Source organism: Odocoileus virginianus, chromosome 15 (genome assembly GCF_023699985.2).
Source record: "Odocoileus virginianus isolate 20LAN1187 ecotype Illinois chromosome 15, Ovbor_1.2, whole genome shotgun sequence".
Lineage (NCBI taxonomy): Eukaryota > Metazoa > Chordata > Mammalia > Artiodactyla > Cervidae > Odocoileus > Odocoileus virginianus.
Window position 1 is genome coordinate 25943558 of NC_069688.1, and position 18452 is coordinate 25962009.

The 18452-nt window shown below is 35.6% G+C and overlaps 1 protein-coding gene across 4 annotated transcripts in view; it reads left to right on the top strand.

The window, feature by feature from the left end:
* The window catches only part of HNF4G (hepatocyte nuclear factor 4 gamma), a 129944-nt gene extending 114604 nt beyond the window's left edge, over positions 1-15340 (top strand). For all 4 annotated transcript variants that reach the window (XM_070477192.1, XM_020898420.2, XM_020898423.2 and 1 more), the window contains 6 exons: positions 374-529; positions 3923-4010; positions 6011-6163; positions 6662-6898; positions 7857-7979; positions 12808-15340. In XM_070477192.1, coding sequence (XP_070333293.1) covers positions 374-529; positions 3923-4010; positions 6011-6163; positions 6662-6898; positions 7857-7979; positions 12808-12929 — 879 coding nt within the window. In that variant the 3' untranslated portion in view covers positions 12930-15340. The remainder of the gene's footprint in view (positions 1-373; positions 530-3922; positions 4011-6010; positions 6164-6661; positions 6899-7856; positions 7980-12807) is intronic.
* The last annotated feature ends 3112 nt before the right edge of the window (positions 15341-18452 follow it).

Consider the following 18452-nt stretch of genomic DNA (forward strand, 5'->3'; position numbering starts at 1 on the left):
ACTTTCTGACTGGAACTATCATCTTTAATTAAAAATAAAATCACACAGCATTAGTTCAATACAGATACTCCACAGCTCTTTGTATGATCATTTTGAATTATTAAAAACTCCCCAAAAGTTGTGGTAACTTGTTTTACAGATTAGGCCAGTAAAAATGAGATACTGCTCCCAGACTCTGTCAGTGAATATTCTCAGTCTAACTTGAACTGATAGGTATTTGATTTATCAATTTTAAAATGTTTGGTATATTTCAAGATAGTGTGATAATAAGAGTGCCCACTTCAATGGTGTTTACTTATTGCAGCGGCAGAAAAAAGAGATGTACTGGTCTTCTGTTATTTTCAATGACAGATTAATATGTTTTTAATACTAGATCTCAGTCTCAAGCCCTGGTGCGAGCGCTGACATAAATGTTAAGAAAATTGCCAGTATTGGTGATGTCTGTGAATCCATGAAACAGCAACTCCTAGTCTTGGTGGAATGGGCTAAATATATTCCTGCCTTTTGTGAGTTACCACTGGATGATCAGGTATATAAGAGACTACAATACTCAAAAAAGTATTTTTTGAACTTTGCTAAGTTTGTGTGTTCTTTTAGTTATGTTTGTATATTTTCTATATGTGACAAAGGTTAAATGGTCTTATGAGAGAAAATTGGTTTTCTTGTTCATTTAACCTGTTCTATTAAGAGGCAGACTGTTAAACTTCTATTTTATTTATTTTATTTTTTAAACTTCTATTTTAAAGGTCTTAGAAATTTATTGACTGGATAAGAGCTGATCAAGCCTATGTTCTTCCCTCTAGAAGTTTAAAAAGCTTATAATAGGGACTTCCCCAACGGTCCAGTGGTTAAGACTCCGCCTTCCAATGCACGGGTTGTGGGTTCAATACCTGGTTAAGGTCCCACATGCCATGAAGTGTGACCAAAATTTTTAAAAATAATATTAATAGAATAAAATATTTAAGGATGAGAGAAAAACAGATAGCAGGTAACTGCTATTGTAAGAGAAAGTATTGGAATACTTTTGTCTCAGAGGTGGGTGGTACCCATTATGTCTTGGTGTTTACTAAAAGTACATAGAAAATTCTTCAGGAATAACAGACCACTTCTAGAGAGAAAACACACAGGTTGTGTTGGTATCTCTGTAGGCACTTTTATGCAATTAACATATAAAATTGTGCCTTTCGTGTTGTCAATTTTATTCTGGCAATTACTATATAAAAATTATATATCTAGTATTAAAAAAGTCTATAAAATTGTGCTCTGAAATCTACAGAAAATAGATTTCAGATACAGTGATCTTTTCCTAATATATATTTCATACTTTGTCATATTTATGTTAAGATATTTTAGTTAATAATTAAGTTTAATTTTCTAATGTCTATAAAGATTAGATTATTAGTTTAAGATTTCATTTTTAACTCTTCTAAGTATTATATAATATTCTATAGATGTAAATAATTTGAAAATTTCCAATTCCCCCAGATAAAGCACAGTATGTAATAGTATGTAATATAACCAATGTCTATTTTTATACCCTCTTACCAGAGCTTTTTATCATTGATACACAAAAATAAAGAAACAATCAAAGGGAAAGGTGTATGATTGTCTAAAAATCAAAGAAGGGCAAAATATTTACACACCAGAAAATAAAAGTGATCATGGGAAGTTAGCAGTTTTATTTCTAGAAGAGCATTTCACCTGGTTACAAAAAGAAAATACTGTGAAATCTGAAATCATTCTTTAAATGTTCTGTAACTCCCTTCCTGGTATGAGTCATGGTTATGGACATGTCATAAAGATAGCTTGGCTCAGAAGGCTATTTCACAGTGAATAATGCTAAATTGCTAAAACTTACTTGTCTCACCTCAAGCCATATAAGTAGATTTATGTTATTTATCAGTTTTATATTTTTATTATCACTCTTTAAAGTTGCTGACATATATGCAGACAGTGATTTAAAAATTGGGAAATTGAAATCTAGTACCTTGTCAATAATAGTTTTTATTTACTAACTGTTTAATATTAACAGTATAACATTAATAGCCATGGATTGACAGAGTCTATTATGGATAAAGGATTTGAATATTAGTTTTCAGTTACATTATATGTTACATTGTTTAATTTAATAGTCTCAGGAGCTCTGTGGCATATTTTATAATATCCACTTAACAATTTCTAAAACTGAGACATAAATCAGTTACGTTCACTCAATATATTCATCACACAAATAGTTATTAGGACTACTGCTCAGTTTTAAGAACTGTGACTATATGGCAGGAAAAGTACAGATTGCATCACTATTCTCATAAAACTTGCATTCTGTTTGGGAGAGACAGACAATAAAAATGTCCACATTCTGAGTAAGATAATTCTAGGTGGGGATAAGTTCTATAAAATGAAATAGGATGAGTTGTTGGGGAATGGTCACGGGTGGAGTGGTAATAGATCCAGTAAATTGGGAATTAGAGATTTTTCTTGAGACCTGAGTAGCAAGGGGATAAGTTTGTCAAGATCAGAGGAAAAAGCGTTCTGGCTTCAGGAAGAGGGAATTCCAAGGCTCTGAGGCAGGGCAGGCAAAATGTCTAGAGAAAAGTGAGCAAAGGATGTTGCAAGAAGAAACCAGAGTGGGCGGTGGCGGTGGAGGAGGTACAAACCACTGAACCATCACCTAGGGGAAGCCATGGTTGAGGTGTTCGGATTTCACTCTAAAGACTGTAGGAAATAGTTAAAGAGACTTTAGCAGAGGAGTGATATTAATTGATGAGTATTGTACAAGGTATCATCTTAGAAGGTTTGTTAAGAAGGACTTAAGATGGAGGAACCAGAAAGGAAGCAGGAATACTTAGTAGATCTTTGGAATGTATTTTGGTAGGCCAAGTGAAGAATGACCACGGTTTGGACAGGGGTGGTAGCGATGGAGAAGCCGTGCTAGGATGTGCTGTGCAATTAGAGAGGGATCCAAATGGACCCTTGGTTTTGATGTGAAAAATGCTTATTTTGGATGACTGTATCTTTAACCAAGGAGACGAAGATGCTGGAGAAGCATTCCTATTCTTTCTCCTGGTGATGTTCAGCAGGCAATCCAACTCCTCTGAGAGTTTAGGGCAGAGTTAAAGGTTCAGTCTAGAAAGTGTCAGAACCCAGATCCTGCATACTAATTTCACTATATTACCCCTCTTTGCTTTACTTTTGTTTGTGGGTGCATGTTAAGTCACTCAGTCATGTCTGACTCTGTGCAACCCCATGGACTGTAACCCACCAGGCTCCTCTGTCCATGGGATTCTCCAGGCAAGAATACTGGAGTGGGTTGTCATGCCTTCCTCCAGGGGATCTTCGTGAACCGGGGATTGAACCCTCTTCTCCTATATCTTCTGCATTGGCAAATGGGTTCTTTAACCACTAGCACCACGTGGGAAACCCTTTGCTTTTGTTTGTTCAGTTTAATTATGTGTAACAGATCATGTTTGACATATATTTTTCTCCTTTAGTCCTCATGACTATGCTTTGAGATTTTCATCTCTATCCCCATTTATTAAATGAAAACAAATGAATCCCAAACATATTGGTTAACTAACCCAAGCTTAAACAGGTAGTAAGTGGAGAAACCAGAATTTGTACTATAGTTTGTTAGACTCTATTCTCAAATATCATTCACTCCCAAACACTAAATTATTCTTTTTTTTTCTTTTCTTGCTGCCATCGTATTGCCTTATTAGTTTTAGAAATTTTGAAAGTAAAACTCTATTGATGTGCTTAAAATAGAAGGCTTAATAATAGTAAGAATCTATGAATATTGTAGTTTGTTAAAACAAAAAAATGTTTTAGGCTTAAAGAACATTAAGTTAATCAGACTTATATTACAAATCTTTTCATCATTATATTTTATAATTAATTGTTAAACTTGGAATTTTTCATTAAGGTGGCACTGTTGAGAGCTCACGCAGGGGAACATTTACTGCTTGGAGCTACAAAGAGATCCATGATGTATAAAGATATTTTGCTTTTGGGTAAAGTTTTTTTTTTTTTTCATTTTAATTTGAAAAAATTATGCTTGCTTGATACTTCCAGGCAGTCTATTCTACATGTACCAGGCATTCATAGACACTGTCAAATGGAGCTGTCACTTCACAGTGAATTTGGGTGGTCAGAGGGTCTGTTTTTCCTTTCCTTTATTGCAAGGAAGTTCAGAAGAGATGTTCAGTATGCATTAAATAAAAGAGAAATGTCACTCAATAAACAAAATATCGAGGCATGTTTATTTCGGGACAAAGAATTAGTAATTTGTGTCACCATCTTATGGAGTTCCACACATTCTAAGTGTCTACCTAATAATTATAACATATGTTATTTTCTAATCTTCTAAAGATTATGTTTATCTCCTAGGATCTCATTGCCTATGATATGCTACAACATCCCAAGTTAAAAAAAAATTTTCATAGAAATGTCTGGAAAATTCTCATAGTTAAATAGCAGTGCTGAAACAGGCAAAATTATGACAGCAAGTGGGATAAGGCACAAAGGAAAAGCTTGTGTCTTCGTTAAGGAAGTACTCTGATCCCCACCTCTTTGCTTACCTTATAAAATTAGGTTTCCTGTTGAAAGAGTTGAGATCTCTCTAATGCTTAGAAGCTCTCCCTCCCTCTGGCTGTGTAAAATGATAACTAAATTGTTTTATTCCATTTTTTAGACAGATATTTTGTCCCAAATAGAAATAAATAGAACAGAATATCACAATAGCTAGTAGTAACTGAGGACTTACTATTTAAGATATATGCCTTTAAATGCTTTAACATGTCTCTCTCTATATATACACTCTCTCATTTAATCCTCAGAATAACCCTGAGGGATATGTACTATTATTTTCAACCTGTTTTGTAGGTGAAGAAATAAAGGCAGAGTAAGTTTGTCTGAGGTTACAAAGCAAGTAAGGGATTGAACCAGGATTCTAAACCACATAATATGACTGCTTTTAAATTCTGCTAAATTTTCTCTTATAATTTTAGTTCCCCTACAATACTGTTCTCCTCATAAATGTGAATACAATAAGCATGGAAAACAAAACAATCTTACCACATAGTTCTAAGTAGTCTTATCCTTAATAATTAGATAATTCAACTTTTCATAAGAGGAACAGAGCTACACTTTTTAAAATACTTTTGCATGTGCTGTTATATTGAATATTGTCTTTTTCCTGGTGAAAGAATTCAGAATACTCTCCTTTTTATAAAACCAGAAAATAAAAATTTAGCAGTTATTTTAGGTGCTCAAATAAGCTTCCAATTTTCTAATATTTTAGAAGCTATAATATTTTCATATTATAGCCCAAGACTTTCTAAGGTAGAACATATTTAAGGATTAGGTGGTCCAGATTTCTATCCAATTTCTGAATTCCCTTGAATTCTGCTGCAGACATCAGCCTTGTGGTTAGACAATCTTCCCATCTCTTCTTAAAGAAGCCCAGGATGAGAGAATTTACTATTTAGTGAGGCAACTCATAAGAGTATACCTGATAGTTTAAAAAAAATTAGCCTTGTCTACTTAAGCTTATTAAAATTGTGTCTCAGTAGTTGTTATATGTACAAACACCTGTACCACTGAAGGAATGCTAGTTTACTTTACTGTAAGCAAGAGAGATTCTTTAGGTTTTGTATCATGCTCATTAATGAGTAAGGCACTAACAGATAACTGACATAGTGGAAAGCTAATCATTATATCTTGTTTCTCCCTTGTCAATAATTAGCTTGTTATTAGCCTGTACTTTAGTATTATCACCAGTGACTGAGGTTGTTAAAATGCATGTGATCATATTATCAATGTTATTGATCCTGTAAGTGTTCTTAAGTTTTTCCTAACATAATTAACAACACTACTGAGAGTGGAAGTACTATTCATGTTTCTTCAAAGGAAAATCATTTAAAATATTGGTTTAGAAAAGTTTAAACAAAATCTGACAATGTTGCATGTGTGAGAGCGTTGATTGTTTCATTATTATTATTTTTTAATGTAGGGAACAACTATGTTATTCACCGCAACAGCTGTGAAGTCGAGATTAGCCGTGTGGCCAACCGGGTTCTAGATGAGCTGGTCCGACCATTTCAAGAAATTCAGATTGATGATAATGAATATGCTTGTTTGAAGGCAATTGTCTTTTTTGATCCAGGTTTGTTTCCAAAGTTTCAGGAAAAATAATTACAGTAAAAATTAAACTACCTTTTATTTTATTTTGTAATAATTTTCTCTTTGTTTATTTTTGGCTGCACTGGATCTTCCTTGCTGTGCAGACTTTTCTCTAGTTGCAGTGAGAGAGGGCTACTCTCCAGTGTGCACAGGCTTCTCGTTGTGGTGTCTTCCTTGTTAAGGAGCACTGGCTCTAGGACACACACGCTTACTAGTTGCAGCACGTGAGCTCAGGAGTTGTGGCCCCAGGCTCTTGAGCACAGGCTCAGTAGCTGTGGTGCACATGCTTAGTTGTCTGGTGGCATGTAAGGATCTTCCTGGATCAGGGATCGAACCCATGTCTCCTGCCTTGGCAGGTGGATTCTTTACCACTAAACCACCAAGTGGTTTAAAAGTCACCAACTTTTTAAATATTAGGATATTTACTTTCACATTCTGGTAAGACAGAATATTTAGAGTGCTATTTTTCTTCCTGTACTAGACGCAAAAGGGCTAAGTGATCCAGTGAAGATTAAGAACATGCGGTTCCAAGTGCAGTTGAGTTTGGAAGACTACATCAACGACCGGCAGTATGACTCCCGGGGCAGATTTGGGGAGCTGCTTCTGCTCCTGCCCACACTGCAGAGCATCACGTGGCAAATGATTGAGCAAATACAATTTGTTAAACTTTTTGGAATGGTTAAAATTGACAACTTACTTCAGGAGATGTTACTGGGTGGTGAGTTTATTTAAGAATTTCTATTTCATTTCTTAGCATCATGTTACAGTGCTTTGGAGCAAGTTTGACCTGCTTACTTTTTGTCCATGATGTAATGAACTCAATTTTTTTTTTTTTTTTGCATTTAGAAAAATCTATAAAACCCATTGGCTGGGAACAAAAATACTTGAACATATTCAAACCTCCCCTCCATTCATACGCAACCTCCACCACCTTTACTCCACCCATCCCTCTTACCTCAATTGTCAGATTCTCCCAAATATGGTAAATGGAAATATATTTCATATTGTTGGTGCTTCTTGGAGTATATTTTTTCTATGTCTTTCCTCCTCTAAAAGCTCACTGATGGCAAAATAAAACAACAAAAAATACAGAGTAAATAGCTTAAAAATAAACATCCTGCTCCTGAAATAAATTAACTGACACAACACAATGAGAAGGGGAAAATGAGATTTCTTTGCGGCAGTAGATGTCAGGAATAACTTAAGAAATCATTCATTTTGTGTTCTGATCTAGATTAAATTTCCTTGTAAAATCACTTTATTTTATTTTATTTTAGTTTTAGTTTTCTAGTGGTTAATGTGTTTCTAATGATATCTTTCTGAAATAAAAATTGTTTATGCTATTAGGGTGATCCCAAATACTATAAACTTGAGGTAAGTGATTCTTGGAATTGCCTTAACAACAGGCAGCAAACATAATGATTCCAGGAAACTGCACGGAAGGTCCATTATTAATATACAACATAATATGATACAACATTAATCTAGCCAGTGTACAGTGAAAGCTAACATTGTCTTTAATGTAGCAGTGGCTCTATTAATTTATTTTTGAATTCCCAAAAAGCACTTTGCAAAAATAGCAATATTTAAGCTGTCAATCAAAACACTTGTTTTAAGGTAAACTTGCTGTTCCTGATTAAATATCCCTTACATAAGCATCTTTTTATCTTCTGTAGGTGCTTCCACTGAGGCTAACCATCTCCATCATCCAATGCACCCACATTTGTCTCAAGATCCATTAACTGGACAGACTATACTTTTGGGTTCAATGTCAACACTGGTGCATACAGACCAGATCTGTAAGTATCTGGACTACTTTTGAAACATAATATTTCTTAAACTTAATTACTTGAGAAAATGTGAAATTTGGGGAAAGAATCTATTAGTGCCCAGAAATTATAAAAATTGGATATGATTTCCTCTAGGATTTCATTGTGGGAGATTGTGAAGCAAGTCACTTATTCTTCTCATGTATGAGTTTTCTCCCTAAAACGGAGATATGGGTGCCTAAATCTTTCTACTTCATAGCTTTGGTAGTACATATAGGATGTTCTAGCTTTGCCTGGTAGTACACGACCATAACAATGACATACAAACTGGAACCATGCAAAGGAATCGTAATAATTAAGAGAAAAATTAAGATTGCTTATGACCTTTAAACATGTTTGTCAAAACATTAAGAGCTCTTCTAACTATAAGTTATAAATGTATAGGGAAGTTAAAAATAGTACTTTTAATGTTTAGTACACCATAATTTAAAATATTATAAACACTGAGAATTAATGTTATATTTTTTTGTAAAAAAAATACAAAGAGTAGTTTGAACAGTGTTTGCCATGTTCTTTTTCAAGGACTTACAAGAGGAAGTAAGCATGTATGATGAAATTTACTCCTTTGGAAGTTTGGATTGATTTCCAGTATTTTATCCTTTGTATTTTCAATATCATGAAATATCTCTCAGAAACCATTTGATAGGAAGTTTTTTGTCAGTTTCACTTCCTCTGGGACCTCTCCATCCTTTCAAAGAATTGGGCTCCTCATTAATGTTGACAAGTTTTCCTTCAGCTTAAGCTCTTGGTTGTATCTTAAGGGACTCAAATAATGACAATGTGAACATTTCCATGGTCAGTGCTTTCTTCTATTCACTATATTTATGCTTGATTTGAGTTTCACTTCCAGCATTATCATTTTTTGTTTCTTTACTGCCCACTCTCCCCTTTCAGCCAATTCTCTTTCAGTTGTCCATGTTTGCAAAATGCCATGTGAATTTATCACTGGGAGGGGGACAGGAGGCAACACAACTACACACTTTGTTGTCAGTGTGTGAACTGAAGGAAGTATGTTCATTGACCAATCACAATCATGAACAGGCTGAAGGATGTGGTGTGATTGGTTACTGATCAAAATGCACATCTATTATTTAGGTAATTATTTGTAGACCGAAAAAGTTAGCTGTGAAGTTGGTAAAGTTTGCAATACAGTCAAGTTTGTGAGTTTATGCAACATTCACCATTAATTTGAGTTAACATACTAACTGAAATGTGGACCAGGTTTTTGAAAGACTGGTGCTATTTAACTAAGCAGTGATGAGTGGAATTCATGTGTATCATAAATGGGCAAAGTGTGGGTTGTTTAGGTTTCCTTTAGTTCTATGGAACAAAAATGATTATATATATATATATATATATATATATATATATATATATACACTAGGGATTGATAGTAGATAATCTGATATTGTTGCAGATTTAACACATTATATTTTTATAAGTCAACTCAGAGATTTAAAAAATCTTGACAAAATATCAAGAATGAATTGTTCCTGAATTTATACTAATTTAATTCCAAATTGAGTTTTGAACTACTGCCTCTAAACACTAAACCAGCTATGTCACTGAGATTCCTTGTTATTGTGATATCACTGTGCATACCTATATTGCCTGCTGAATCTACGATAGCCCTTAATAACTAGCTGCAGTGTTGTTTTATCTCAAAGTTCAATGCAATGTGACCACAATTCAGTGAGTACCATCTAACTGCTCCCTAGTGGTAGGGAGAGTAGAAACCACAAAAATGCCTGCTATCACCGCTATCCTTCAGATGCAGTAGATATATGTGTAAATAGTGTCTGTAACACAAAGTTCTTTGAATATATGACAGAAGCAGAAATGAAATTGTTAGAAAAAATACAAATGTACAATATAGTACATTTAATCTATGGGTCCGCATTAATGTAAAGACATTAATTTGGGACCATTCTTTCTTTCCTTGAACTACAGTTGATTTACAGTAGTATTTTGGTTTCAGATATACAACATAGTGATTCAATATTTTTAGACATTATATTCCATTTAAAGTTATTATAAAATATTGCTTATATTCCCTGTATTGTAAATTATATCCTATATCTTATTTATTTTCTACCATGTAGTTTATGCCTCTCATTCTCCTTCCCATGGCTTTCTCTCCCTCTCCCCCACCTCTCACTGGTAGTGACTGGTTTGTTCTCTGTTTCCATGAGTCTGTTTCTGCTTTGTTATATTTATTTGTTTTAGTATTTGAATTTAACATATAAGTGAAAATATACAGTATTTGTCTCCCTGTTTAACTTATTTCACTAAGGGTAATACCCTGCAGGTCCAGCCATGTTATTGCAAGTGGCAAAATTTCTTTCATGGCTGAGTAATATTCATATGTGTGTGTGTGTGTGTTTGTGTGTGTGTGTGTGCACGTGTGTGTCACATCTTCTTTATCCATTCATCTGTTGATGGACACTTGTGTGGCTTCCACATCTTAGCTATTGTAAATAAAGCTGCTATGAACATTGAGGCGCATGTATCTTTCCAAATTAGTGTTTTTGTTTTCTTCAAATATATACTCAGAAGTGGAATTGCTGGATACTGTGGTAGTTCTAGTTTTCATTTGTTGAGGAGCTTCCATTATGGGACTATCTTGCAAAGCACATGTTCATTTTCATTTAATTAACAGTGAAGAACAGAGAGAGACAAACCCAATGTCATACCAAAGAGTCTATGACGTTGTCTCTCTTAGAGATCAGTTATTCATAAACTTAGAAAATAAAACTCATTAACAACACATTGAACGTTGTAGGTAACAACTAGCAAGAAAGTTTAACAATTTTGCTGGTGATTAAATCCTTTACTTTTTAAATGCAAGTTTTCTAGTATTTTTAAAGCATACTTGCTGACCCTAATCTTTTTAGAATCACATCATCACACTTTTCATTTTTATTGTCCCTCTTTCAGCATACTATTTAAGAGATTCATTTGTAAAGGAAAACTTTGCTTTGCTTATGGTCATTTGAAACAGTTTGTATTTGACACAAAGCATTAAACACAAGCACACATAAAAATTAAAGTTTATGCATATTTTCTTGGTCTTTTACAGCAGGCTACTGCAGTATTAGATCCATCCTAAATATCCAGAAATAATTTTTAAGGCAAATTTGGTAATTCTTTTGTCACTTGAATTGTATCTAAAAATATTGTTTTTAAGTCATTGCTAATTCCCACATAATAATATAAAGTTAATATATTAAAGAAAACTAGGCAAAAGGGGGCTGTTCTTTTTTGTATTTTTGAAAACTATTCCAGAAAAAAAATCGATAAAGTCTGCAATGTCTCAGTCTGATCATCAAACATTTTCTGTTTATTCTGTTAAATATATGGGATAATAATAAATGTGAATACTACAATATTTCAACTTTTAAAAATTGTAGAATGGCTCCTGGATTATTTTGTAATATGGTTAAAATTTGCCAATAGAAATACTATCATAGACAATGAAGTATTCAAACTATAACTTATTTTTTTAATTACTCAGTGCTCTTTGCATTGATGGGTAAGGAACAGCCAAGCATCATTGTAACAGAATAATTTTGAAGTGACAAAGTCAGTATTTTTCAGATGCTTTTAACAATAAGAGCTTCCCTGGTGGTTCAGAAGTAAAGAACCTGCCTGGGTCAGGAGGATTCCCTGGAGAAGGAAATGGCAACCCACCCCAGTGTGCTTGCCTGGAAAAGGCCTTGAAAAGAAGAGCCTGGCAGCCTATAGTCCATGAAGGGTCTCACAAGAGTCAGACATGACTTACGGACTAAACAACAACAACAACAACATAGATTTCAAAGCACTTGAAGAGTTACCTTACCTTATTATTATTTTTTAAATGTCATCTAATGTTTGAGTTGGCTTTCCTAGTGGCTCAAACAGTAAAGAATCTCCCTGCCAGTGCAGGAGACATTGTTCAATCCCTGGGTTGGGAAGATCCCCTGGAGAAGGAAATGGCAACCCACTCTAGTATCCTTGCCTGGAGAATCCCATGGACAGAGGAGCTTGGTGAGCTATATAGTCCATGGGGTCACAAAAGACTCGGACACATGTAAGCGGCTAAACAACAGCAACGTTTGAGTTAGTGAAATCTAAACCAAACATCGGAGAAGGCAATGGCACCCACTCCAGTCCTCTTGCCTGGAAAATCCCATGGACGGAAGAGCCTGGTAGGCTGTGGTCCATGGGGTCACTGAGAGTCAGACACGACTGAGCGACTTCACTTTCACTTTTCACTTTCATGCACTGGAGAAGGAAATGGCAACCCACTCCAGTGTTCTTGCCTGGAGAATCCCAGGGACGGGGGAGCCTGGTGGGCTGAAGTCTGTGGGGTCGCACATGACTTTAGTGACTTAGCAGCAGCAGCAGCAGCAAACCAAATATGTTTCATTTTATGTGCTTTTTTTGATTGTGAATATTGTAAAATTTGTATTCTGAGAGTTGGAAAAAAATTAGTTTTCTGTTAATTCTTTTCATTAAAATTTTTTTTATGCGGAGTTTATGAGAGAATCAAAATGCCCATAAATGCTATTATATAAAAGTAGATGATATCTTAAAGTGACTGTCAACATTTTAAAGTATGATTTAGTTTAATACTAATAGGGGAGTGCATCTCCAATAGTATGTCAATGACCTGATTATGTATTATAATCACTACTTTATATATAATCTTTTAAAAACATATACAAAATGAATTAATGCTTATTGGTGTCATGCAAAATTTAATGAGATGGGCCAGGTGACTGCCAGCATCACATACAATTCTCTGTTTCTTTTTTAGCAACTCCTGAAACCCCACTTCCTTCCCCACCTCAAGGCTCTGGACAAGAACCATACAAAATAGCTGCAAATCAAGCTTCAGTCATTTCACACCAGTCTCTTTCCAAACAAAAGCAATTGTGAGAGTATGTTTACTTCTGAACGGCACTGCGTAAATGTGAAAAGTTGTTGGTCTTAAAATATCTCAGGATAGCACTTTTGGCAGACTCTTAGCCAGGGCTTCTTCATGGTGCTGTTATAAAGACGGTATCCTGTTTTCTTGTTTATATGTTCATTTTTGTTGTTGTTGCTATTGTTTAAAACCTTTAGATGCAACCAATGTCTATCACTGAGTTCCAATACGTTTGTATAGTATAAACCTGTACTGTGCCTGAACCAGTTGAATCTCATGTACTACTTTCATGTGTTGTCTTATTATTAATTTAAATCTGTAAATAATTGCTTTATGGTGATGTGATGAAGAACTAAGTTTTCTTCATTGAGAACAGTAGATCAGAAATCCCAGATTAATATTAAATGAGCCAAGTTCTTTTTTTAAATAAATTTTAAACTTGCAGATTTGAAAATTAAAGCAGTTGCTGTAGAATAGGGTATATTTCTTTGAAGAATCACTTACAAGCATCTTTTTGGCCCATAGTTAAATATGCCTATAAAAGATTAGAAAATTATAAATAGGCATTTCAAAGATGACTGGGTATTCCTTGAAATCTGCCTATATTTGAAGATGTATGGTAAAATAAAACATTAAATTTATCAGTTAGGATACAGGCTAAATTGTTTAAAGAAACCCTTAAAAAGAGGCTCAAGCAAGACAGGCATTTATTTCCCTCTCAGAAAACAAATCTAGAAGTAGTCATCCTTTGACTAGAACTTAGCACATGCCCACATGTGGTTCTCAGGGACACTGGGAGTATAGTCTTTAGACAGAAAGCCTCGTGCCAACAAACCTGTCCATCTCTGGGATTCTGATATCAGGAGACAAATTAGCCATCTGTCACACACATGTTGCCTCGTTTAGCCCTCCTGTAAAAGAGGTATTATTATCTTTTTCTTATAAATTAAGAAACCTTTAGCTTAGAGGATTTAAATAACATAACCAAAGATTGTTAAACCTAAAGAGGAGGAGAGCTGCACTCTAGCCCAGGTCTAATGGACTTTAAGGAGAATAAATCTTTGGTATGAAAGTGTGAGCTTCTTACTGTGGTTTTTAAGTAAATACAATTGAGTGATAATTGGATATTATCCATTGTGTTACCTGTTAACACATATTTACATATAAATGAGTGTAAATTTGTTGCAACATGAATAAGAAACTACTTTTGTACCTTTAATGAGTCTTCTAACTTTAATGAATCTTCTTCCTAAAATAAAAAGATTTTAAAAACTTTCGAACAAAGAAAATAAAATGTATAGCAGGTAGATCATGATGAAAGCACAGACAAATTAAAATCACTGACAGCATATTTTCAAAAATCCAGTGGACTGAGGAATATAGTTCTTTGGAGCCCCAAATTTGATGTTATCTAAAGCTGGAGCTTATTTTAAAACAATCGACAGTCTGCCTCAAGAAATAGTGATGTTTCTCTTTCTCTCTCTCTCTCTATCAAATAAATACACACATACTGCATTTGCTGAAGCAGCGAAAAACTGGTTTAGTAATTATTAATGATATAAAAAGGGTTCCCCAAGCTCCAAGAGACTGAATTAAATGATTTTACAGAACTTTTCAAAATTTCTAAGATTATGATTTCATAACCCCCACTTGCCCTGCAAATAAAAAGCTTTTGTTAACTGTAACTTCTTAACTCTTAAAATGGAAAAATGATTACTTAGAAGCTAGCATTGATTTAATAGAATCAATAAAATCCCTTTAACAGCTGGTACCTGGAAATGGTAAAATATATCTTTGAGAGAGAGTGAGAACAGAAAAAAACTTTAACTCATTTTTGAAAAGATTTATGCTAGTGTCTCTAGTTCACAAATAAGAATGCTTTTGATTTTTTAAGATGGAAATACATCTTGTAGTTTTCTGTTGTGCTCTTAGAAGATACTAAAAAAAAAAACCTTTAAAATATAAAACATATAATTCATTTTTAGTGTCCCTTCTAACTTATCTGCATCTATTTACTAAAACAGTCATGTTTTAGAAATTATTGCTAGCAAATTTGTGATAATAACCATGGTCAGGGAATGTGTAATATAATATTTTTGTATACTTAACTGCCAAAAATGCTGGACAAAAAGGAACTGAAGTTTTCAGCATATCTTAAAATATTGATAAGGGAAGTTATTGCTTTTATATAACACAAAAACACTTATATATCACTTTTTTCAGGTAGTAAAAAAGAATAATTTATTGTGAAATAATGATTCATTTTATAAATGTAAAATTATTTTTATAAATTTCTTTGTTTAAAATCAAAAATTGCTAGATTTTTTATTGATAAATTATAATGAGATTAAAATATTTCTAAGCTGTGATACCATGTTGTTTCACTGAACTTTCTAAATAAAAATTGAGAAAAAAAAACATAGAGTAGTGTGGTCCTTCATTATTGTTCAAAAATGATTTCATAATTTGAGAGATACTGATAGTGTCTTTTATATGGTCACTTAATTAAAGTTACATAGAGTTTGCTTGCAAATACTGGTCTTTAAAGTCTAGAGCAAAATTGACTAGCACATTTTCAAATAATCAGAGACACTGATTAAAGGGAGAGCCTCTCATTTGCATTTCTGCTTGAAACTTTTGTCACAATAATTAAAATAGATGCCTAGATTGAATTAAACACTGTACATATAAATTTATGTGATTAAAACAAGATTTGATACTACTACACTACCCAAAGTTGGCTTCCCTGGTGGCTCAGTCTGCAAAGAATCTGCCTGCCAATACAGGAGGCCCAGGTTCCATCCCTGGGTTGGAGGGATCCCCTGGAGGAGGAATTGGCAGCCCACTCCAGTATTCTTGCCTGGAGAATCCCATGGACAGAGGAGCCTGGCAGGCTACGGTCCATGGGGTCACAAAGAGTCGGACATGACTGATAGACTAACGCTTTCACTTTTCATACATAAATTTGGCATGTAAAATTTTAACCTAAATGTTTTAATTGCCGGTATCCATTATTCACATTTAAGGCTTTTTTGGTAACATTTCTTATATTACCAAGACCAGTGATTTTATTTTATTTTTTCACCTGGCTTCTTTTTTATTTAAATCCAGAGGAGTTGTACTGGGGCTCGTCCCCCTTCCTGCTGATACAGATCCTGAATGGAATCATCAGGAATTGCAAAGTACAGGTGTCAAAATCAAAGTAAGGCCATGGAATTTTGAGAGTACCCTCCAATTACTGAGAACTTTGTTGCCCTCAAATGGTCTCCTGCATTTCTATATGTATGAGAAGGGCTTCTTATTGATGTCCCCCCTGGGTCCAGACTCAGTCCTATTCCTCCAAAAAGGTGCATAGTAGCAAGAAAAGGTTTGTCTTCATGCCCACCTAGAATTCCAGACCCCCCATTATTTCAGGTGAGCTTGAAACTGTTGAAAGTGAACTATGGCTGCAAATTTTTTCAGTTTTATATCTAAGGGAGCATTCAATGGAGTGATTAAAGTCTGGACTTTTTATCCTTGTGATGAAGGGAAACAAGGAGCCCAGTTGTCAGGAATGGCATCAGTTCTCCTATGAACAAAATGCTGGGATGTGGACTTGTTTCAGGAAGGGGGACCACTTCCAGGGCCTGAAAATGGGCTCTTGGCTAACGCTTGGGAATGAATTGTCTGAGGAGACACATGTGCTGACAAAGCAAGAGATTTTATTGGGAAAGGGCACCCGAGTGGAGAGCAGTAGGATTGTTAGGGGAAGCACACTGACTGAAACCGCCCACCCTGGCCAGGCACCATAGTAACCATTTGCATGAGTTGTTTTATGACAGGAGATCCTGATAAGGAATATGGAGCTAATAAGCCACCACCAGCCGGAATAGTTCGGGAAAGGTCGAGGGGAGACACTGCCTGTCCGTCCACTTCCCAGAATCCCTCTTGCTAGCATCCATCTTGGCTGAGTGATGCGTGCGCCACCAGGAAAGACTCTGAATTAGAATGATTGGCCAAAGACCACCCGGAAACTAATCCCATCACCATAAAACCCAAGACTGCGAGCCATGCAGCAGAGCAGTTCTCCTGGGTTCCCTTACCTACTGCTCTCCACCCGGGTGCCCTTTCCCAATAAAATCTCTTGCTTTGTCAGCATGTGTCTCCTCGGACAATTCATTTCCAAGTGTTAGACAAGAGCCCAGCTTCGGGCCCTGGAAGGGGTCCCCCTTCCTGCAACAGGATGAGGGAACCCAGGAGAACTGCTCTGCCACATGGCTGGCAGTCTCAGGTTTTATGGTGATGGGATTAGTTTCCGGGTTGTCTTTAGCCAATCATTCTGACTCAGAGTCCTTCCTGGTGGTGCACACCTCGTTCAGCCAAGATGGATGCCAGAGAGAAGGATTCTGGGAGGTGGTCAGACATGTGGTGTCTCCTTAGACCTCTCCTGAATTCTTCTGGTTGTTGGTGGTGGTGGTGGTGGCTTCTGGTTGGTGGTGGCTTACCAGGACCTCCTGTCATAAAACAACTCATGCAAATGGTTACTATGGTGCCTGGCCGGGGTGAGCGGTTTCAGTCTGTGTGCTTCCCTAACAGACTTTTGGCACATTGTAGAAATAGGAGAACTATGAATTCTGTAATGATTTTCATGCCACTGGGTCAGGGAGGCTATCCCACTTTTAAACCTTAGTGCCTCTGAACATGTTTACATCCCAAAAAGCCAATCCAGCTTTCTTTAAAGGAAAAAGACTATAAACCAATACCTCTACTGAAAGAGAACTAACATTCCTGTGATGTCGAACCCTATGAAAAACGTCCTGAAACAAAATTACCGTTTTGATTTTCTACTTGACTGCAAGGGTGGGCTCTGACTGATCTGCTTAGAATTCTACTAGGTTTTATTTTTATTTTCACTCTTATCAGGGTATCATGTACACCATTTAAACACAGATTATACTGGAGTTGTGTTGAATAAAAAGTATACACAAGTTTGAGAGTTGCGATTTAAGTTTTTGGGGGGGCAAAATAAGGACTGCAGCTCAGGACACAGCTCCTCAGTTAGTTCTGAGAGATTGCTCCAAGGAGGCAGGAGGAAAAGTCAGGCTATACAGAAGTTTAAAACAAAGGGAGCAGGCAGTCTGAACATCAAAGATCAGGTATCAAGTTAAGGAATTTAGCATTCAATGTCTGGGAAGATGCAAGCCTCTGGGCTCAAGGATTTCATTCCTTTCATTTGCCTCGGCTATCTAGGGCCAAATACTGTTTTCTTGCTCACCTTAAAGAGTGGCAGATGGCTGCTTCCGGCATTCCCCCAACTCCTCAGCAATCACCATGGGGGGTGGCAGCATCTGTTGGATCACAGTTTTGGGAGCCCTCATTCACATTTGGAGGCCAGAAATCAGTGGTGGCTGTGACTTTCTTGTTTATTGATATGACAGGAGATAGTCTCTTTTTGCAGGTGTAACAAGAAAACCTGCAGTCCTGCATCCCGTCACACCCCTGATCTCCACGTTCTGCTCTTTACTAACTATATTCAAATATTGCAGCTGTTTAGC